The sequence below is a fragment of the Aythya fuligula genome, chromosome 1 (assembly GCF_009819795.1).
Source record: "Aythya fuligula isolate bAytFul2 chromosome 1, bAytFul2.pri, whole genome shotgun sequence".
In the NCBI taxonomy this organism is placed as follows: Eukaryota; Metazoa; Chordata; class Aves; order Anseriformes; family Anatidae; genus Aythya; species Aythya fuligula.
Window position 1 is genome coordinate 43583165 of NC_045559.1, and position 23805 is coordinate 43606969.

The window sequence follows — 23805 nt, forward strand, 5'->3', positions numbered from 1 at the left end:
TGTTGAAGTTAGGGCAATACATTCATTAAAAATAGTTTGAAGCAAGGGACAAACAAGGGAGAGCACTACTGCTGACTGCATTTCTTCACTCCTACACCCACAGTTCAGAGTTCTTCTGTATTTCGACACTCACAAGAACAAGACACGTGTGGGAACTGCCAGTCCAGATTTCATCTGGAGGAACCACAGGCTGCCTAGTGATATTCCAAGTACAGGTGAGATACCTATTAAACCTACCTTGTCTTCCAAGAAAGGTTCCACAGTCCTAAGTTCCAGCTATCCCCAGCCAGGGAGCCAGGAGCTAGCAACAGACCAGACCAGCACCATTCCTTCCCCTGCCCCATGGTCTCTGCACCCAGTCCATCTCTAAATCTGCACTTCTTTTTAGGCACTAAGTCTCTTAAAGACGCCACACAGTACCTATGACTGTGGGGAGTGCTGTGACATGTTTGAGAAGAGGTCAGCTTGGATTTAAATGTTTCACTAGAAGATCGTGATGCTGCAAATTGCTTGAAGGACTGCTCAGGAAAAACAGTAGGGTTAAGGTTATCATGAGTTATCTGATTTTGCATTTCTATATCCCTAGTGCAGCATGGTGGCTTCTGCTTGCCCCTTTATCCTCCTTGCGGGGAGCTGTAGAGAGGACATAGCACTGTGCAGATTCAGGGAGTTTTTGCTTTTTCCTTTCCACAATTTCCTGGTGTGAGCCTGTTCCTATCAGACAACCCAGTACCAGAGACAGGGGGAGGAGGGAAGGGCGTGGGGATCAGCTCTTTTCCCATTCACAGCTTGGCTCTATTCTCTCATTATCTGGAGATGTCTCTTAGAAGAGCTGGCTCCTTGCAGAAAGAAAATGGGAAACTAGGTTAGTGCTTGATCTCCACCCTGACATTGAATCTGAAATCCCAGAAATCATCACCTTTCTTTTGAGTTTTTGGTGACTCCTGGATAGAGCAGCTGAACCCCCTTGTTATTCAGCATAGCTGAGTACAGCCCTGTTAATCAGAGCTGAGTGGGATTGTTTCTCTGTTTGGACTCCTGCCACATGGGGATTGGCAACAGAAAGGCATATTCTTCAAGGTATGATATGCAGGATAAAAATAACTGCAGTGGCAGTGGTTGCAAGGGTTAGAGTGTTTACCTGAGTCATTCCCACCAGTGAGTGTCCAAAGGTACCACAGTGATTACCTAAGGCCTCCGTTAGTTTGTTGAGCTGCTTACCTCCGTTAGGTAATCTTATAACACAAACTGATAAGTGGAGGAACTAGCACTCTCTGCTAGCTAGAAGGCATTCACACTGAGGTGTGCTCTTTTATTCCTCAGTAAAGTAAATCAAATGGTTTCAGGTTAGGGTTTGCCCCTCCTACAAGAAGCAGGAGCAGCGGTTCATTGCAGGGACCCATGGGAGCTGCCAGGAGCAGGCAGCTGTCACAGGAAAGAAACAGAAGATTCAGCAGCACTGACAAGACCTGGGTTAGGCAGCTCTGGGATGAGCAGAGCTCTCACCTTGCAGTTGTGGTCACCACTTTGGTCTTCCTTGGTATGACTGCAAGGACTGCTTGTACAGACGGCAACCTGCATGCATCAGCTCAGGGTCTCCCTGCACTGTGCTGCCAGGCCCCAGTCTTCTCAGTGTTGCTCCAGTCCCATTCTCATCCATCCCTTGGGCCCCACATGCACTGTGTTATCAGAGGATCTCCGTATCTTTGATACATTCCCTTGAATATGTCCTTGTCTAAAGCTGCTGCACAAAGGCTAAAGAAAAATGTTTGGCAATTGCAGAAAGTTTGTGTCTACAGACTGATAGCTTAATATTCAAAGCTTAATGAAGGCCTGACTTTGTGGCCAGGCTATACAAAACCAAAGCAAAACCGCCTCCCACAGGCACTTGATTATTTTGTTTTCTCATTTTTAAAAATAAGCATTCCTCAGAGTAAGTCTAAATAAATACATCCCCCCAAAGGGCAATTTCTTACAGCCAAAATTTAAGTAATCACTATGCCTTGCCAAAGCCATTCAAAACTTTCCAACCAAAAATATGTATTTTTCCTCCAGGGAGGTGAATAAATGCAGCAAACAAAGCCCTGCTCCTTCCTAATCTGTAATTGAGAACAGCTGACCCAGTTCTGCTACCCTCCTCCCTCCTGGCATCTTGTAAAATTAGGGATTTCATCCACATATTGCAATTATTCAGAAACTTTTAACCCTTGCTCGAAGCACGGAGAAGGTCTGCCTTCACCACACAAACGTTTATGGTTCCAGGCGACCTAAAAACAGCTATTCTGTGCTGTGGGATGCTTTTGCAAGTTGTAACACCAGCAGCCAGGAGGTGGGAGCAGAGTCTCAGGAACAGGATAATGCAGTCCCACAGGGCTTCCTTAACAAAAATTCAGCCTGATGATTTTGGAGCTATAAATCCCTATTTACAAAGCTTAAGTCTCAGAGAATTGTTAAGAAGTTGGTTCAAAAGTTCTCATGTATATGTCATTTTATGGAGCTGACAATATCTTTTACTGGTGAGAGGGAATGGTAGTACAGACAGTTTTCAAAGGAGAACGTGAGACTAGTATTAACAGTTACTTGATGACCCTGAGACTGATGCTGTCATAAATGCATGGAAGGTGGGGAGATGTGAGGCACAGAAAAAAAAAGAAGAAAAAAAAAAAGACAGAAAGCTGGGCCCAAAATCCAGAGGAGTTCCTAAACTGAGTTCCATGTTGGATGCAGACACTTACAATAGTGTGTTCAAAATATTTGCTTAGTTGCTGCCTGAAGGCAGCTAGTGTGTATCTCGTTGCTTTTCATTTTAATTTTTATTATATCTTATTATTTTTATTTTATTCTTTATCGTTTTCCTGTATGCCTTTATTTCTCTTCCTGGGCACATCCAGAAATACCTTAGTGTCAGCAAGGCTGAGTAGCTTGGCTCCTTTCCTAACCATCACCAACACGGTGATCTGCAAAAACAGATTTTCCTCTGCCTTCTTTGCCTGAGAGGCTCTTAGAGTGGTGTAGATGCACTCTAGATGTGTGCCCACCAGACAAAGCTCTGCTCTAATGGCATGTTGTTTTTCAAAGGAGGTTGGTGGCCATAGCTTTCCTCCCCAGTATCCCTGAGCTCTATGAACTGAACCAAGACAGGAATATCAGGCGTCATTTAACTGTTATACATTAAGAGAGTAGAAATTACAACTTTATACAGTCAGTTCCCAGCCTTGTCAGTCCTGCCTGCCTTCTCAGGATTAGTACCCTCATGTTTTCTGTGTGTCCTAAGTCCTCAGATGCCTGAACAGACCAATTTTTAAATTGTTTGGCACCTGGCAGTTTCCAAGAACATTGCATTAGCTTTGTGCTGCCAGCACATTAATTTCCCTCCATAGAGTAAGTACTTGCTATTGAAGAGCACAGTCCACTCAGTAGCACTTGTTATCCCAACACAGTATTTACAAGAGGAGTTCATAAATGGGCTCTGACTCTTAAACTCTGTTATAACATCTATAGAATGACTTTAAACACCTGGGTCAATAAGGGGAGAACCCATCTGTGAAATGCTGAAAAGTCTGCATATATTAAAGGCTGCACCAAGATATTATCCTGACCTCTCCTTGGATAACAAGTCCTTGCAAGAAATGCCTTTCAAATCCACAAGTGGCTGTACTCTGTATCAGCTGAAATTCTGGATGGAACCTGTGGTTTTCAGGCATATCCCATCCTGAAGCAGAGTATTTCAGTAAAGACTGTGGGACAGAGGTGATGGTTGTGGGAAAGTCACTGCCAGAGAGGCACATGTCTTTCTTGCTAGGCAGGTGCTCAGCAGGACTGGAAAGGAAAGGACATACGTTGTAAAGCCTAACTCAGAAAGTCATCACTGAGTATTGCTTTAAATGATAAAAACAGTAGGGACCAAGTCCTTGTTCCCAGTTCAGAAAAAGCCTTATCTAAATGAGTCAATCAAAAGCCCATTTTGTATTAAACACAGGGTATGCTTGGGGAAAACATTTCCTTCCTTCTCGTAACTGATTACAAATGGCCAACCCCTTAATACCATGTACATCCCTACCCCACAGGGAGTTGTATCCTGGGTTTGCTGCCACCATCTATTCTCACAAAGTTATCTGTCAGTTTAATTTTTTAGAATGTGGTTACTAAGAAGCGGTCATTTTTATTCCTAAACTACTTTTGTTTCTTTTTAAAGAGGAGAAACACTTGGAAGCTCTGCTGCTGAGCTGATGTGAGGGATTGTGTTGTTAGATTCACCTCCCAACTGGGTTCCCTACAGGGTGCCCATGCCTCAAGTGGGACTGTAAGACTGTACTGCTCTAGGCCATGCTTCATCCTGTAGTGAAAGAGAGCAGCTGCATGTCATCTCTAGGGAGTGCTGGGCTTTACCTAAGCCTCTCAACTCGGATATGACCAAAGAATATCATTGCTTAGCTACTGCAAGTTGCATGTGTGTGTGAGGGTAATTTCTTAAATTGAAAAAGATTATTATTTTTCACTGTCTTCCATTAAGTTGTTTACTTTCTAATTTTTCCTTTCTGCAGGCCCACATGTGTTGACTATCGCTGTTTTTACGCTCACGGGAATTGTGATTCTGGTTCTGATAATCTCTTTGCTGATTCTAAGGTACCAACTCCCTTGTCCCTCAGTTTGTCCTCAAACTGTTTCCCTCCTAGGAAATGCCTTTGATTTCTCCTTGAAGAGCTTCTTGTTTCCTACATAAGCACTAACATATAAACAGACAAAAAAAAGGGAAAGTTAATCTGTTTGAAATGGCTATGAAAATTGACAAAAGTTTGGAGACTGTTTGGACTTGTAAAACGTTCTGTGCTCTTTCATATTTGCAGATGTATAAAATCTAACCTTTACGTTACTAGTCAATACCATCAGTTCTCCCATTTGGAGCATTTGCCAGCAGTCATCAGTGTGTTGGGATTCCCCTGTAGTTGCTCTAGTCAGTCCTGTTTCCTGTTTTTTTTTTTTTTTTTGTATAGAGGAAGGATTTGCACAGGTAAACAGATAATTGGATAAGTATCAGTATAATTGCAGCTTTTCTCTAAGAGAAGACAGCTTTTGATCTGAAGTTCTGCAACCGAGACTGCAGTTTCCTTTTTCCAGCTCCAAGGACACTTCCCTCATTTTTACAAAACATGCAGAATACAGGGGACATACACAAAAAGGGATCTCATCACAACACTTTTGTTACCTCCTCTCCTGGCATTGTATTCAAACCAGTTCTTACCACCCAGCATTGATGCCATGACTTCCTTTGGCTCATGTTTGTTTGAGGCACCTCCCTTCAGAGTACATTCAATAACATAGAGGAGAAAACCATATAAAACCCAGACAGCCCTTTGTACTTTAAATTGTTCTGACCTCCCTTGAGGCTCTGGCAATTGCCCAGCAGCTGTTCTGCTAAATCGCTTCTGTTCTTCTACTACATCTATGGTACTGAATCAGCGTTTAGGCTTTCCCAAAGTTATGGGAATAAGAGCAGCCTCAAAGTGGAAAACTGTATGAGAGACACAGGGCTTGTGCTTGAGCCTTGTCAACCTGACACTTCATCCTTGCATCATCCCAAAGCTTCCGTGTCCTAATCTCCTGTCAAGGGTTTCAGTTCTCTGGGAGGATATTCTGAAGTTTACTTGTTTCACAGGAAGTACAGGAGAGATAATGAGCGTCGGCGGAAGAAATGGTCCCACATATCACCTGAGAAAATCTTGCCTCTGGAGACCAGTGAGACAAACCATGTCAGTCTGAAGGTAAGAGGAGCATGATGCGCAAGGCTAGGTCTTGGATTCTGTCTCCTAAAGACGTGCTGGTGCATTGGCATGCTCCAACTACAGAGCAGGCTATGTCTGTGGTAGGACTGGGATCTGTTAAAGTCACTGCACAGAAGCAGAAGGTGGAGGCCATGGCAGCTGCGGGAGCGGAGTGAATGCCCTACACTTTCTGTGGCATACAGTGGCACTCCCTAGAGAGAGCCTTATGTGCCTTATGGCACATACTGACATGACTTCTTTCTCTCTGAAGCTGCCGAGTGGGGAGCAGGTGATAATTGCAAGTTAATGATCCTTCTTTGTTTTTAGATTGATGAAGATAAGAGACGTGACACCGCCCAGAGACTGCGCCAAGGCAAATATGACAAGAAGGTAAACTGACCTGAGTATCTATACATTTCCTTCCTCTGCTTAGGAGAGCTCTTGGTGGGAGACATTGCACCTCCTTGGAGTTCAGGAGACAACTCCTTCCTTCTGACCTTGCAAAATGGCTTGAGTTTCTGCAAGGAATAAGCCACATTGGGTGCTTTGCATTTTGCTTTCTGCCAGGAAGCAAAATATCAGACTCCATGAACCCTGGCCTGGTCCAAAAGTGCAGAAATGGAAACAGCACAAAAATCTGATAGATACAGTATGACACCACAGAGTTTAATGTATTAATAGAGGATAGGTCATTTACATGTAATTCTTGTACATTCATCTGAGCTGTCTTATCTGCCTGATTAAGGTATACTCATGTTGAGTTAAAATCTGCATCATTGACAGTTCTAAATAGTTCCTATCTATGTAGTAAATCTTTTGAGGGAAATGAAACACCATGTCTCACTAGCTGATTAACTGAAACTCCAACAGCAAAGCAGTAGGCAGTTGTTGCTGAAATATTTCTGTCTGGGCATTTCTTGGAAAAGAAGGATGAATTGCTCTGGTATTAAAACTACAGTTATTTTCCACTGGTATTTTTCTTCAGGTGGTGATTCTAAAGGATCTCAAAAACAGTGATGGTAATTTCACAGAGAAGCAAAAAATTGAACTGAATGAGGTAAATGTTGCACACAGCAACTGGACTCTGCAGGGTGGGATGAAGCCAATGAGTAAAGTCATTGCTTTTGATCAACAACTCCAACAATCATGTGCTTTTGCATGTTTGTGAGGTGGATGGGTAATGAATTCCTCAAAGTATATCACTTGGTGACCTCTCTCTCTCTCTCTGTGATCTCATCACCAGCTCAGAGTCTGAAGCCAGTGAAGCTGAGGATGAATTAAGTAATTAATGCATTGTCATAAAGCAATGCTAAATATATTTTTATAGCCAATGCCAAAAGACTATGTGCTCTCTTTGCTTGTATCGTGCTAATTCATTAGTAGTGGAATGTTGTAGTTAAATCTTATTACTGAGTGCCAAGTGCAGATCTTTTAGTATAAGTAACTCTCTGCTGACTTGCGCATAGACACTTCCAACATGAGAGATGAACTTGGCTGCAGTATTGCATTTTTTTGAATGAACAATTTTCCTTTTTACATGACACAGCCATACTTTGAATTCAATAAGCTCTAAAATATTTCAAAGTAAACTACAGTTGTCTATACATATGGACAAAGTCCATAATATCATGCAGCATCATTACATTTTTATTACTTGCTCATTTGCTGACTGATTCACAACATTCTGTCTCTCATAATGGCTATTTTGATCAGCTGTGAAGTTTGACTGGAGAGGCAATAATGGAGATTACAGTGTGCTATGGAATTAACTTGCAGAAACCAGCAACAACCACTCTTATCTCCCTAATCCAGAAGGCTCTGGAATGACAAATGCCTTCACTCAGTGCGTAGTCCACACTGGTTCAAAGGGAACTCCTACATCTTATCAGAGCGTGAGATAAAAAGTCCTGTCACACAAGCATCCTTGACCTGTGTTTCTGTACTAACAATGATTGCTTTTAAAAATAGATGTAATGTTTCTGTTCCAGCTTCTACAGATTGATTATTACAACCTGACCAAGTTCTATGGCACTGTGAAGATAGACACCATGATCTTTGCAGTGATTGAGTACTGTGAAAGAGGTTCTCTGCGGGTAAAGAATTTTGCATGTTCCCTTCTACCCCCCACTGGTCAAATTTCAAAGAAAGAAAAATAATCTGCTCTGTGTCTGACTCTCATGCAACAGCAGTGGACTATGCAATTGGTGACAGGTTTCTGATGTTCAGGTCCCTCTCCCTTGCTTATCTCTCCCTAGACTTCTCAGCTGTGACTCTCATCAGCTTGAAGGTTCTCAGCAGCCAAAGCATGCAGTGAGGTGCAAGCAAAGGAGTACAGGTAGAGCTGTGCCCAGGCAAGAGCAGCAGACAGCATTTGTATTGTTTTCCCTATTGGGAGCATATCATGTTTCCCTTATTTTCCAAGCCATAGCTGTTGTCTGTGCTGATGCTCTTGCAGCCCCTGCAGTGGCCCCAGAGTTTGAAAAGACAGAAAAAACAGTATATTCCATATTAATAAGGGACAAATGGTTTAAGGATACAATATGGTAAATCCCATGCTGTAAGGGACAGCAATTTATAAACAGAAGCAGTAAATTGTTACCCAGCTAGAGTATGGAAATATTTAGGGTTTATTATTACAAATATTATTTCAAAGCTAATCATGACAGCATGGTTGCATTGGATTTTCTGCAGGTACAACTAGTCTCTGCTTTTGAGTCCATACAAAGACTCTCATCAGTAGCAGTGAACTCTGGAACAAACTCACAGTAAAGGCGTAAAATAACAGCTCTATCCCCGGTTATTTCCTTGTAAACTCACGGAGGCTTACTTTTAGCAATGGAAATAACAGTAGCTGGAATTAACTGTAAATCTTTATGATAAAGGAACAGTCTACTTTGAACTTATAAGGCAATGAGTTAATTGGAAGGAACTGAACTGTGAGCACAAAACACAGATTTCTTTCCCTTCCTCTTACACACCTTACTCACTCTGTCTCAGCAATTTTGCTTTATCAAAGGTTTATCTTGGCTTTAAGAGCAAATTCACTATTTACCTTTAATTACACAAAGCCTCTTTTCTGGAGCCCTCACTTTTCTAGTTCTGTGTAAATCTAAAATTTATTTCATATTCTCAGTCTTCTGAGTCAACTCCCGCTCTAGTGCATGTACTCGCTGTCCTTTTCAGTCCTTGGTTGAAAGGCTGTGCAATACTCAGAACTTGTCTTCTGCTTTTTTCCTAGTGTAGATTAGAGCCATTTTTTTTTTCGTTCCCTTACAGGATGTTTTAAATGATAAAATCTCCTACCCTGATGGCACATTCATGGACTGGGAATTTAAAATCTCTGTCATGTACGACATTGCTAAGGTAAGTGGGCTGCTGACAGCGCAACGTTAATCAACCTGTCCTTTCTTGCAAAATGGATCCTCTGGAGAAGAGCAGCAACCAGGAAAGGGTATCTTTCTTTCCTTGCTAGAACTGTATGCCCTTCCACCATTTCCTCCTCTAGTAATAGGTTTAGGAGGCCAGAAGAGCCAGTGGCTTTCAGACTGAAGGAACAGATGGGGGCCAGATTTTCTTTGGGATATTTATAAATAATAAAATATGCCCCAAAGAAATGTGACCCAAAAATCAGAGGGTTACCATTTGTTGACTGGGCTTTGATTCTTGTGACTTCTGGGCAGTCACAAGACCTGCAAAACACACTGTGCTGACTGGCCTCAGGTAAGGAGTGTAAAGGAAAACTTCATTCTTTCAAAATGATGGCGTTATTGTAATTTGTACCCAGAGAGAGGATCATTTTTTTATTTTTCTGAACAAGCTCTGTTTATTTTGCATCCTGATTTTCTCACTCACCCCAGAGTCTAGTTTCTCACTACGGCAATCCATTTTGGGCAGTGAGGGAAGAAATTCATCCTGTACAGAAACCAAGACGTGCTTTCAGTAACTTTCAGCAGATATTTGCACTTTAGGTCCTTGTAGTAGGAAGAATCAATACACACAATAAATCAAATTCTATTTTTCATTAGAGACTTGCATCTGATTAGCTAGTAGTTAAGGAAACTTTGCAATTCACATATATTATCTCTCTGCTGGCAATGCAGAGATTTAACTCTTCCTTTTGCTAGTGCTCGACTGTTGTCCTCTTCCTATTGCTGGTTTGCAGTTGGATAGTCATTCCATTTCTCTACACGCTTCAGTTCTGACATGGTCTCCATGATGAATGACTCCACTGTGTCTGTTCTAAAGAGATATTGAAAATCTTGCTCTTTACTAAAACCCCCTTAATCCAAATTGTCACAGTTTGTTGGCCTTGTTAATGACTTTCAAGTTCAGTTAACGTTCAGCATTAAGTTTCATTTTAAACAGCAGCAGTACAGTTTCCCTTCCTCCTTTTAGCATATCAAAAAAGTGGGATACTTTTTAACCCTTTGCAGTTCACCTTCAGATATTTCCGAGGAAAATGATGATAGGCACTGGATTTGTTTATGAGAGAGGGGGAAAATCCAAGTCCCTCTGAAGGCAGTGACCAAATATCCAGTGACTGTATGGGGTGGGACCAGGACTTCAGAACCAGTCATTCACTCCACCATTGGTAATGAGGATGTGGGCTCTGAGGGTGGGTGAAACACTGCATTCATTCTGTGGAACAGCTCCTGAGCATTATTATATTAGCCATGTTAGGAGAGATGGTTCACAAAACCTTCCTGAAAACTTATACATACTCAGGAATATCTGACAACTTACAGCCATTTGGATGACCTGCCAGCCTCTCTTTTTCCTTGACCTGAAGCTGTGATAGTGCCTCTCAGACCTAGCCATTACCATGAACTTCTTGTACTGGTTTTCCCAAACTGCGCCTTTCCTACCTCCAGGCACCCTCCTTTTACTTGATCAGCTTCTTGGTTTACTTAAGTTGCTTCATGGCCTTTCAGGTCCTGTTCCCCTCACTCCAGCACCTGCCCTTTTCAAGCCCTCTCCCATCTCTCTAGGCTGTTAACATCCCTAAAAGCAATTCCTGCAGTTCTTTTGCCTTCCTTTTGAAACACTTCTCCCTCTCCACGTCACCACTTTCCAACACTCTGCTTTTACCATTGCCCAAACAATCTTTGTATTTCCCCTACTCTTCATCTGGCACAGAAGCTGCTGCATCAGTGTTTCTGAACAGGTTAGGTAATTTCTATTCCCTGGAATAGCTAGCCAAGCGATAACTATTCCTAGAGCAGCAATTAGTCCTCTGGAGGTGGTGGGGTAGGCAAAGAGAAAACCATAGATCTGCTCCTTTGCCTTGCCTTGCCTTGCCTTGCCTTGCCTTGCCTTCCCTTCACACTCTCTCTAGATCTGATGGCACCACCTGTAGCTACATGGATTTGGGTACATGTGACAAAAGAGATCTGATGAAAGGTCTGCTAAGAAGGCATTGTGGTAATCAAGCCTTGCATTTACTAGTGCATGCATTGTCATTGCAATACTGTTTATTAAATAAGGGGCTGCTGCAGGATATTGTGCAAGGGACTGTAATATTCTAGTGCTGTGTCAGGAAAAGTGTTTTACTCCAAAGTCTCAGTCAGACTAAAGCTTCATAACAGAGGTTACAGGAGTGCCTCAATGATTTAGAAGTGCTGCACTCACTGAAAGTCAGTATAAATTTTGAAAATCATACTGTGGTATGATTTCAGGTAGCTTTCAGGTAGCTGCACAGCATAGTTAGAAGGAAAGAGGAAAATGTTATCAGGCACATCTATGAGACTTCTGCCTCCAGAAATTGTTAAAAAGAAAGCCCTGGTATAAGGAAATCAAAATCACCTTTGCCTGTCATTTGATGCTGAAGCTGATTAGGAATTCTGCTATAGCAATGGGTATATTTCCTGGTTGATGTAAGCAGGAACAGGAAGAAGGCACAGCTGGAGCAAATAAACCCTGAATCAGGCAAAACATCTTGGATAGTGTCAGCAGGGCTGCATGATAAAAAATGCTTAATCAAGAAACATGCTCGTTGGATACAGCATGAACACAGTCTCTGTAAATTTTGTCAGGGTCTAGACAGGCCCAGGATAACCAGTCCAACCACATTCTCAAGGGATTGCATCTCTTGCAGGCTGCTTGTGTCTCAGACATGCATCTGCTGTGCCCAAAACTCAGCTCATGTCTCAGTGATCTCTTGTAGCACTTAACTGGTCCATTCCCAAGGAGAGAAAGGTACCAAAGCAGAGAAAAAACAGCCATGTCCTGTAGTGTATGCCTGACCACATGATTTATGTAACCCAGATTAAAGTCTGTCAGTTATCATTCAAGAGGATGAGCTGCACATGTAGGAGTTTAAGTGAAAGACCAATCACAGAAGAAACTAAGCAGATAAAACATACCTGTTCTGGCTTCCACAGAATATAGATTGTGATTCATACAGTGAGCTACAGAAAAGAGGACTGTAGGAAGAAAAACAACCAGCAGGAGGCTGAAAGTAGGTGTGAGCTAAAGCACTGCAGAAGAGAGAGATGAAACAGAATAAAGAATAGCAAGAGGGTGCAAATTAGCATACCTACTTCCTTCCTCATCTTACACCCACTTACTAATATTCTTTTCCTGATATGTGAATCAGTGCTGGCCCTGTGTTACACCTCCATGCTGGCCCAAGTATTATACCACATTCAATGTCTTAGACTAAATGAACCAAATTTGAAGGTGATAAGTAAAAAGTAGCAAACTACACAGCTTTGTACACGTGTGTGTTATGAATCAAGAGTCAGAATCTCAGGACGTACAGCTGAAATTATATTGGCCCATCCTCATGGTACTCACTTCCCAGTTTAGCTCGTAGATAGCTGATATATATGGACTAGTGCAGAAAAAGCTATTAACATTCTAGTCAGAAGACACCCTTATGACTATCTAGTCTGATCTCCTGCCCTATATAAGTCATAGTACATCATCTAATATACATTGTCCCTGCTATGGTCCTCTGCTTTGCGGAAGAGGATCTGCTGCAGTGTTTCTAAAATGGAGTCTCTGGTGAATGGTAATGTTCAGAGATGATACAGACATAAAAAGCAGTTCTTCTTACCTCTGGTGACCATTGGTTGGATGCATAGCTGGAACCATACTTAGTTTGACATTCCAACAAATCTGTACTAGATCCACCCAAAAAAATCATTTATTGTAATTGAAATCAAAGCTTCTGTGGGAGGGAGGAAATAAACTTCTTTAATCCCCAGTTGTGATCTAATCTCATCAAAACCCAAGATGCTATGTCAGGCTTTTGTTAACCAAGAGGAAGGATAATCTTTAGTTAAGACATGATCCTTCTAATGATCCATCCTCATTTCTTAACATTGACTGCTCCTGTGATCTTGGAAAGTCTTCTCTGTAAAATAATACTTTTCTCCCTCCATGACAGGGATTTGTGATTTATGCATGTGTATTGCTGATGAGGGTCATTTAATTACTTGGACACATGCTATGCTAATACTTCATATTCTTGTTGACTTTGGTAACAGCTGAGTGTCTCACATATAGTCTTGCCTTTTCCCTCTTTTATTATCAATCGCAGGGGATGTCTTACCTGCACTCAAGCAAAACAGAAGTTCACGGTCGACTCAAATCCACAAACTGTGTAGTGGACAATCGCATGGTGGTGAAGATCACTGATTTTGGCTGTAATTCAATTCTCCCTCCACGGAAAGGTAAAAACAATACCCAGCTAGACTCTCCTTCATGCTTTCCAACCCAGTGGAATTTTCTTATATTCATAGTAGAGTAGGGCCTAATTACATCTTGTACACAGTACAAAACATACAATACAACTTTGTTTCATGTATCAGCCATCATTACAAATTGTATCTGAAAACTCTTACTTAAATAACACAATGAAAGAGAATTATGAGCAGGTAGAGAAACAAATTAGGCAGTTCAGGGTGACAAGGAAGGAGAAAATGAATTTTCAACTTATATTTGAGAAGATGGAGATGTTTCATATGTGGCTGAGATGCAAGAAATATTTTCAGCATCCAAGGGCTTCCCACTAACAGCTCAAATAAGCAGTAACAGTGAGAGAAAAGAATTACATTCAGACATAAGTGTACTCAAGAGTTGCAATGGGAACATAAAAGAAGAGTAGGAAAAGTGCACTGAATGAAAATGTTCTATTCTCTGTTTTGCAAATTTTGCATTTAAATTTATATTATTATAATATTTTAATGTGTTTATTTTATTTCATTGCTCATAAACACTTTGACAAGCAACCACAAAATCTCTGGCTACTAGACTGCTTTTCTCAAAGAAAACTTATTGCTTCACAAGAGAGCTACAGATTCATTGTGGCTGGACGTTGCAGTCTGATATCATAACACTATCTTCAGGGTCACTGTCTGTCTGTTATGATACATCATCAGCATTTCATGCCATACTGTCATACCGTAGCACTATTCTAGTCCTGAGATTCAATAGTGCTTGATACACTAGAGATACAGATTAATAATTTCTGTAGAAAGAAAGTGGTTATGAGTAGATAATATTTATGTCAAGCTCAAAGGCACTTGGGGATTATTTCTGTAGAGTCATGATATCAGGGCCACCAGGAAATATTACAGTCTTCTCATCTGACATCTTGTATAACACACTCCATGTGTCTGGCTCAAGAATTTATGCCTCAGCTCTTTTTATTAGTACTGGCATTCCTTAGTCTTATACAAATGCATGGGCTATTTCTAAGAAGCCCATGTGAGGTAGCTAAGAAAAGCAAGTTCATTGCCAATAAACACAACTTTTTTGGAGGTGTGAGGGTCTGCACCAACAGTGGAAAATAGTAGCTTCAGAAAATTCCTTAACAATTGCAAACTACCACATAAGAGTTTTATCCAACCTGTATTGATGTTAGCCTCTGAAAATAACTGCTAAGTGGGGAAATAAACAGTAGCAGTAGGCTCTGGTTTTGGTATGAACATAAAAAATTGAAAATGGCTATGCTGAGAAGGATCACCCTTCTCAGTTACTTTTCTCAGTTCCTTTCAGTCAGGTTACCTTCAGTAAGGTTACTTTCAGTCACCTTACTCAGTTACTTTTCTCCCTTGCTCATTTACTTTTTCTCCCACCATCATCTGTATTTTCAGACCTGTGGACAGCTCCTGAGCACCTCCGTCATGCTGATGTATCTCAGAAGGGTGATGTGTACAGCTATGGGATCATTGCCCAAGAAATCATCCTACGCAGAGAGACTTTCTACAGCGGACACTGCCGAGACACCAAAGGTAAATCCACAAATTTCTCTTCCGCTGTAGCCCTGCAGGATGTTGTAGCTGTAAGAAGCCCATTCCCCACAGGTTTTTGTGAAAAGCACTGTCTCTTGTAGGTGCTTGAACCACTCCTTTTTTCACTGTGTGATGAACGAAGAGCATGTTTGAGGGATATCATTGTGGGGCAAGTGTCATTATTCTTCCTGTAAATAAGGTTTTTATTGAGTTTTCTTGCTCCTTCTCCTCCCTCTCCCACCTCTGCCACAGCATTACAGAAGTTAATATTATACAGAGTTGTCCAGACTTACTGTAGCATTTAAAGAATCAATTTTTTCTATTGAGTCGTGCCCTACATTGTGCAGTAGTAATTCACTAAAACTAGGCATCACAAATCAGCAATGTCAACACAGTACAACAAAAACTCAGCAGCATGACATGAGAACAGCTGGCATTTAAAAACTGGCAATTCAGACTTTATTCCAGCCTGTCAAAGTTAACTTTAGCAATTTCTCTTCTGTCAAAAATATCATCTTGTAGTGCACCCATTAAACCCCATTTTGTGCATTTTGTGACACTATGGCTAACATCCCAGACAGTCCAAGTGTCCAGAATCCATGCATTCTTATCTATTACAACATTACAATCACCATAAATGCATGTGGGTTTGGGATTTTCCTAGTGATAGTTACCAACAACAAGTTTAGACATTGCCTTTATCTCTGAGTCATCCTGATATATCCGCCTCACATCTAGAGCAGCAGCTGGCCAGCCTAATAGCTCTTTTCCTGAGTAACATTTCAGAATAACATCTGGGCCAGGCTCATCATCCCACATTATTGCAAATCTATGTTCATATCCGGGAAAATACAGTATTTCACATCACCAACTTTTTAATATAAAAGCAGATCTAAGAGAGATTAGAAATGCCGGTTGCCCTTTGACCAAATTCTTCAGGACTTTATGCTGTGTGACACATGGTCTCCTGAACTGCATATGAATAAAAAAGCATAGAGAAAAGAGAAGTCCTTCTACTCCTTATCTTTGAGAAGAGGCTGCCACAATCCTCATGAATGCAAGGATTTTACAAACATCCCCAAAATAGATGGAGAAAGGAAAGACTAATGCTTTTCCTTCCTGATTTTGACTTGCAAAGCAAATCCATAGCAAACTGTATTCTTTTAACTGTATTCTGAGAAGTTATACTCTGTCTGTCTTAGCCTCAGACACTATGGTTGTCATGTTAGAAAAACTGTCCTATTCAAATAGCATTAATTTAATCCGTCCAGCTGAAAGTATTTTTAGCAATTCTAGGTGCAGGCTGTCTGCCGCTAGAGATGGTCACACATATCAACATGTTTAGTAAGATAGCAATAAACCTTCTGGGACTAAAACCCAGTAAGTCCTGTGTTGAGTCTGGATTCAGTGTAACTTTAAAAAAAAAAAACAAACAACTACAACAACTAGTTTCCAAACTTCAGTGAAAATATTAAGTTTTCCATTGAGTAAGGAGATTGTTTTTCTCTCTGAAGCTTTTTTCTTAAAATCATTAGTGGATGTCTAAGCTATCTATTGCTGTTTTAATTTTCTGATGTTATTTGCAGGTTTTGATTCTGCAATTTGAGTAAACATGTTCAGCGTGGTTTAAGCAGTTCATCAGATTTCATGTAACAGAAAGGGATGACTTATTAGATATTTCTGAAGTGGCTACTCATTTAAAAGTCTGGATTAATTCATTAGCCAAGAGAAATCAGCAAGAGGGTGGACCATACTTACTCAGATATCTCTGAAATGTGTTTATGGCATCATCGATCCTTGGAAGACAGTAGCTCAGGCTTGGGGTGACCATTAATTTTCAAATATCTAAGATAAAAAGAAGGGAAAGAATACCAAATTAGAGTCATTGTAATAGGTAAGGAAACATCCCCGTTGCACATTAGATTCATTTGTTATTAAGTCTCCTGCAGAAAGTCTATCAGAACTAATAAGAAAGTCTATCAGAAATTAATCTCTGCAAGTTAGAAGACATGATATTGATAACCTGGGACAACTGATACAACCACTTCTGCAGCACTTCACTGGCAGCAGCAAAGACTCTTTGAATTTTAAGTTTAAAAAACTCTGTACCTAGCCTCCATCCACAAATGGGAAAATTAAACTCAATTTTCAGGTACTCAGCTAATTCTCTCTGCAAACATGCATTGATTACATGTTCATCTGCAAACATGTATTGATTAACTTAACATATAATACTATTTTTATTAATGAGTGAAAAGAAGTCCCACAAAGAGGATGAGGATGCAAAACTGGATTTATAATGTATAGAAGCAACTAGGTCATAGTCCTCTTCACTGACTGCTTTGTGAGACAGCTGTTAGACCAGCTGTTGCTCCACTCTTCTGCAGAAACACCTCATTCACTGTTCAAGACTGAAATCTTGTCATGTACCAACACTCAACTCACGTTGCCTCCTTGCTCCACTACTTTCTGCCACTGGCTAATTGCAGTGTTGCTAATAATTGTTGTTACTTCCTCTCTCAGGTGTATGTGCAGCATGGAAATTTAACACATTCCACTTGCATACATGAGGCTTACAGAGGTTCTTCTGTCTCTTAGTCCACAGGAGACTTCTTTCCACTTTTGGAGATTCTTAAAGTCTCCTACTCCTTCTCTAGTCTGTAACTTCTGTACTGCAAAGCTGGAACCTACTTCATCTTTTTAGGGTGATCATGCACACTAGGCATGCTTGGGCATCCCTAGCTACTCTAGACATACCATCACAATTACAAGCCTTCCTCACATCATTATATGCTTTCTTTGGCAAAATTGTCTCCCAAATGTAATCACACATTATTAATATATGTATTTCACACTTGCAGTTTCTCTCTCTTCCCTAGAGGTCAAAAAGTGCTTCTCTTTATGTACTCCCTCTCTCCAGAACTCTGGAGGTCTGGAGGTGAGGGAGAGAGAATTTTTTTGCTTTAGTTCTCAGTCACTGTGGTTAAATTGCTCTGCAAACGCAGCCTGCATTCTGATGTGTTCAGAATCCAGATAACTTTCATAGAATGGATTTCATGAATATGAGTACAAATGAGCTAACAACTGCAATGTTTTTGTATCATAAATATTAATATCCTAGTTTTAAGGAAGCTGAGCATCCAGAGGATGACTTGAACTGATCTGATGAGAATTGTGGTTCTCCACACTTTTGATCAAGTTGCAGTATTCTAGTGGGCTCCTAGCTTTGTTTTTTACTATAGCTATACTTTATGCTGAGAGGCACATTAATAATGCCTAACTTTCATTTGGGAAGATGCCATAACCATGTCTACCGTGACCAATAAATACTCATGTACATTCCTATTCATTTTGCTTACAGGGGCCTTCAAGCCAACCTGTTTTGATCTTGTGCCATTTATTTAGAAAAGCTTCAGAGCTGAAATTCACATCAAAGAGAAAGGAACTGTCTTCAAGGCTTCTGTTTGAACAGTGACTTGTAACACATCATAGGACGCTATCCACAAGGAATGTTCTTTTTTTTTTTTTTTTTGATTAAAACTTTGCATCTTTTTTCTTGCTTTAGAGAAACTTTACAGAGTGGAGAGTGGCAAAGGAGTGAAGCCTTTCCGACCAGACCTTGCCTTAGAAACAGCGGGAGAAAGAGAGATGGAAGTAAGCTAATAATTAACTAAGCCATTTTCTGGGTGAAGGATAGAAGTCCTGGCCAAACTAGTGCTCATGATCATGGGAGGATGAAAGCTATGCACATTTTATGCCAAATGCATTAACCTCATGGGAAGAAACAGTATTCTACAGTTGTTACCAGTGAAACAAAACACAACTCGTGAACATTTTTTCATCCTTCTTTAGTGTGTTCTGTACAGCATCACTTTAGTTTTCTCCTAGTGATGGTTTAACAGCTAATACATGTGTTAAAATTAGATCCCTTATGAATTTGCACATTTCATTAGGTTGGTTATCGTGGAAAAAAAAGCAAATGTGTCAGACAATGTTCCCACCTCTCTTTCTGGAATTCCCTAAAAACTACATTGAGTTTGGATGAGTAAAAGAAGGCCTTAAAATAAAAAGGGAACATGTATTTATTTAGTTTAGCACAGTCTTAGGGCTATGATCAGCTAGCTATATGATAAGGAGAGTGTTATACTGCTATACCATAAGGAGAGTGTTATATTGATATATGAAACATTACTTATCATCATATTGTGAGGCTTGTGTAACTGTGTGTGGGAAAACAGCAGTCTGACCTGCATATGAAAGGATTCAGGATGGATTAGCTTTCTGATATACTCACAAATACATTGTGTTGCAATAATTCAGGGAAGAACTATCATTATCTTTTGAAAGTGCTCTCAAATAGTAGTACTGCTTACTTATCTTTATATTACAGTGGTGTGTCTTTTGAAATCTGGTATTATTCCAGAGTGCTAGACTGATATATGGACTTTAAATAATGCATGAGGATCACAAGGGATAATATCTCATGGAAACTAGTGGCAGTACAACACATTTCACAGAGGACTCATCTCACCTACCTTTAGACATCTAAGAGCTGTTAATCTCAATCTGACCTAGTCACCATAGGTCTCTTTTACATTTGATAGAGAGAACACTCATCCAGATGACTACTTGGATCTGTTGTATATTTTTAGTCCAAGATGCCTTTCTCTCTACTGATTACAAATATTACTTAGGTTGACTATGGTATTCATAGGCATCTAGCTTTTAAACATCAAATTTATGAGTGGGATTTGCCTCAAGTAGCTTTAGAAGTCTCCAGTGCACATATCTCTATTTGATCTGTTTACTCCATAGTCTCTGAAAAGAAATGGATACTTACATGGTGCCACTCTTCTGACCTCTTCTGGATAGGTTTAATATGGGATGAATCACATCTCAAATGTACCTCTTTCCATAGGTTATATTGCCCCTAAGGCTTCTTGCTCAGGTGCAGATGCAGACATCAACATACTCAGTAGATGAAACCCATAATTTTTGGCTGAATCACCAGTTTCAGAAAAATCCCAAACTCAGGGTATTGGAGATATAATTACCACAGCATTTACCTCCGTGTCAGTAGCCATACCTGCCATGAGTTGCAAGACAGGATCTAGTTATTTGCCTTTCATTTATGTATTGAAATTTCAAGTGAAGAGCATGTCACTAGACACTACAGAGTTAAGTTTAAGATGCCTGCATAAGTTTAAGATGTCCTACTCATAGATTCATAACAGTTAGTCATACATTTCAATATGTTGCTAGTCAAGAGTAACTGGAAATTCCCTAATGATCTAGTGCTGTTTAGCACCATTATCCTTGTATACCCACTACTCAGTTGGACTTCCTTAAATTTTTGTTTGAAGGTATATACACTGGTCAAGAGCTGCTGGGAAGAAGATCCAGAGAAAAGACCTGACTTTAAGAAAATTGAGAGTATTCTGGCTAAAATATTCAGGTGAGCATCAGAGGCTCCATTTTTCAAGATGCTCCAAACTCCTTCTGGGCGTTAGAAAGCTTGTACTTTTAAGTGTGTAAGCTGATGTGAATATGGTTCAATCAGTAGAAAAAATGAGTGTCTTCACTTAGACTTACTCCTTGCCAGAAAATTAGGGGAACACGTGCATATGCATATGTACATATGTGTACATGTGCATCTATGCATGTATTAGCTGAGTGAGGGTGAGATGATCGCCATACCTCAAATTGGTACATTGTGAAAGTTGCAAGCTGGATAATTAGAGATTCAAGACATTCAAGTAATTCACCCCCTGTCTCTAGTCAAGAGTTGCATAGTGAGTCATGTTGTCCAAGTTTCGGGAAACGAAGGCACATAAATGTTTGGATGATGATTAGAAAGTTTGGATGAGCTGGGTTGTGCCATAAATGAGTTCAGATGGTCCCAAATTAAGCTGACTAAAAGTGTTGGGTTGTACCTCATTAGAAGAGTTAATTACAGAGTTTTGTAGGTATAAAGTTGTGGGATAATAAGGGCTATACCTGAATAAACACTATGAAGTTATACAGACCTTTCACCTGGCCACTGTTGCCTTGTTCCTAAGAGTTTAGCCTGAATTGATTATTTAGATGTCCAAACAGTGAACTTTTAATCACTTCTCTTGGGAAATTACTCCTCAGTTTTTAAAGTTCTCTGTATTAACCAACACTAACAGTAATCACACTATGTCATTTTACATGGGGAGAACAAGGAGTCCACCTCATGAAGGGTCATGCATGATAGTGTGTCCCTGACATAAAGACTTAGCTAAAGTAAGAGTGGCTTTAAAGTCCAGTTAGACAGAGCACTAATCTGAGTCTTCCAGCCTGGCTCCATCTAATTTCAGACTACTCAGACAAACAGGAGTTATGACTAGCTCATGTTACCCTACCTCTGTTTCCAGTTTGAGCTTAAGTTTATGGCTGGAGTCTGCAAAATCTCGTGAGCAACACTAACTTATGGGCTGCTAATTGTTCCATTGAATTATTTTGTCTTTTACAGACTTACCCCAAAATTGTCTTAATTCTTCTGGCTAAAGTCCCCATTTAAATATTACATGCAGTTTTCTACCCATCTTCTTTAGCTTCCTCTTGGGGATCTGAACTTGCTAGTTACTTTTTACAAATGAATGTTCATGTATTACCCAGGATAACCTGGACTTGACAGTATTAGCAGGGTGAAGTGATTTGAAGGCGCTTTAAGAATTAGCAGCAGTGACAAGCATGGACCACAGACTTTTGATTCATAAACATAAGCTCTCCAAGCAAGAAAAAGAATGATGTGCTTTAAGCACTTTGCATTCTGACTACATGGAAGTTAAACACTGGAGTTTTCTACTGGTCATTTCTTGCCTGCTTCAACAATATACTTCCATCATCCCTTCTTGTTGGCTCCTGTGCATTTCTGTTATTTCCAGTAACTACCATGGCCAGACCAATGAAAGCTACATGGATACCCTGATCCGGCGTCTACAGATGTATTCCCGGAACCTGGAGCACCTCGTGGAGGAGAGGACAGAGCTATACAAAGCAGAGCGAGACAGAGCGGACAGGCTTAATTTCATGTTACTTCCAAGGTTAGTATTGGCCAGCAGGATTTTCACTGGCGTTTTATTTAAATATATCACCTGATTCTTGGAGAGTGAAGGTTAGGATTAATATTAATCTTATATTTCTTCAATTTAGAGAATGAAATGCTACTGTCTAATCTGTCCTAATCTGTCCTAATTCTTCCCACTTTACAGACAAAATGCCAAATTCAGGAGTTGCCATCAATTCTCACAGTACCTCTTCTGTCTCTCTGTACTGCTCATTTGAGGACAGTGTGTAGCTACAGGAAAAACATGACTTTCTTTGCTTGGACAGAATCACAGGCTTTCTATAGACTTTGCTTCCTGGTCTGATTTTCCATATAGGTCATTGGAGCATAGTTTGGCAACCTCCCTGCCTGAGGCTCCAATTCCATTCGGCATGTGCTTAGAGTTAAAAAGATTTACTGATTTGATGCCTTAATTAAAATAAAAAAAAAAAAAAAGGAAAGAAAAAAAGTAGGATCTTAGATAAACTTGATCTGATGTACAATTATAGTGTAATGATCAAAGCCAAGGAAGAAAAACATCTCAGTTAGGAAGCCAGTGTAAAGTATCTTTGGTCATCCATAAAATGTATTTGCCTAGAAAAGGATGAAACTATGGTGAGGACATTTTTATTCACTTCTTCTTAGTGTTAATAGTGTCAGATATGTTTTGCTAACATTTTATCACAACAGATGAACGCTTTCATGTTTGTGTGTACCACCCTAACCCATAAAATTACATGTCCTACTTGAATGTTAGAAACACTGAAGAAGTTTTTTTTTTTTTTTTTTTGAGTAAGAATGACTAAATGAGTCCTTCTCATTTTATCAGTGTATTGATCTGTTCAACAACTTCACAGTATTTTGAAATATTGAAAACTTAATTTTACATAATTATTGTAAATTCATCATTGTAAGCATGGTATAGGACAAGTATTATTGATATTGTAATATTGGTAATCCCAGTAATTTTGGTATAGCATACATTAAGAATACTAAAACTATCATGGTACTTCATTGCTTGTTTCAAGGGTATTTATCTTGTGAGGGTATTGATTTTGTGACTCATCTGAAAAGACAGAGTCTGTTCAATCCAGTTTTGGGGAAAATTTGAAATGATTTGTCTGTGCAAGCTGAGAGACAAGGAACCCGTTTCCTTCCACTCTTTGTTGTTCTCACCACTCTATTACAATCTTCATTGTATGTGAAATACAGCATTGTGCAATACCTATATTTTATGGGTCTCTTTCAGTTATTGTCTTTTAATATCTCAGTAGGAACAAGTATTTTCCTGGAGTTAGAAATGCAAGAAAATACAAGTCTCTCTGAACAGATATTGACTGTCATGGTATTGAATTTTTGTTCCATAAAATTATCAGACTATGATATCTCATCTGAAATCGGGATGAGTTGATGTAATTATCAGGTTGCAATTACTTCTGCATTGGGGAAACGGAAAAAAAGATGTCTGTTCTTACTTACTGGGAACAAAAGTGCAGGTGGAATGTGGGGCTACAAGTCTGCAGTTTCTGAATTTCAGTTTTAAATTTGACACAACTTCCTAATTTCTGAACTTAGCCAAGAAGCTCAGTTGCTTGTGTCTCAGTTTCCTCATCGCTATGATCTTAGCACATTTGGATTTTGTAATTAACTAATATTAGTAAGTGCTTTGAGGTCCCTGGCTGAAAGTCATTATGGACATCTAAAATGCTATTACAGTAGAAGTTTTCAGCAT

The 23805-nt window shown here is 40.0% G+C and overlaps 1 protein-coding gene across 1 annotated transcript in view; it reads left to right on the top strand.

Annotated features, from left to right (window-relative positions):
• GUCY2C (guanylate cyclase 2C) overlaps nucleotides 1-23805 on the top strand; it is a 42862-nt gene that overhangs the window by 14586 nt on the left and 4471 nt on the right. The window contains exons 10-21 of the mRNA XM_032204663.1: nucleotides 96-215; nucleotides 4545-4626; nucleotides 5657-5762; nucleotides 6090-6152; nucleotides 6748-6819; nucleotides 7751-7855; nucleotides 9039-9125; nucleotides 13306-13438; nucleotides 14864-15001; nucleotides 18567-18655; nucleotides 20365-20456; nucleotides 21913-22071. Of these exons, the coding sequence (XP_032060554.1) occupies nucleotides 96-215; nucleotides 4545-4626; nucleotides 5657-5762; nucleotides 6090-6152; nucleotides 6748-6819; nucleotides 7751-7855; nucleotides 9039-9125; nucleotides 13306-13438; nucleotides 14864-15001; nucleotides 18567-18655; nucleotides 20365-20456; nucleotides 21913-22071 (1246 nt within the window). The remainder of the gene's footprint in view (nucleotides 1-95; nucleotides 216-4544; nucleotides 4627-5656; nucleotides 5763-6089; nucleotides 6153-6747; nucleotides 6820-7750; nucleotides 7856-9038; nucleotides 9126-13305; nucleotides 13439-14863; nucleotides 15002-18566; nucleotides 18656-20364; nucleotides 20457-21912; nucleotides 22072-23805) is intronic.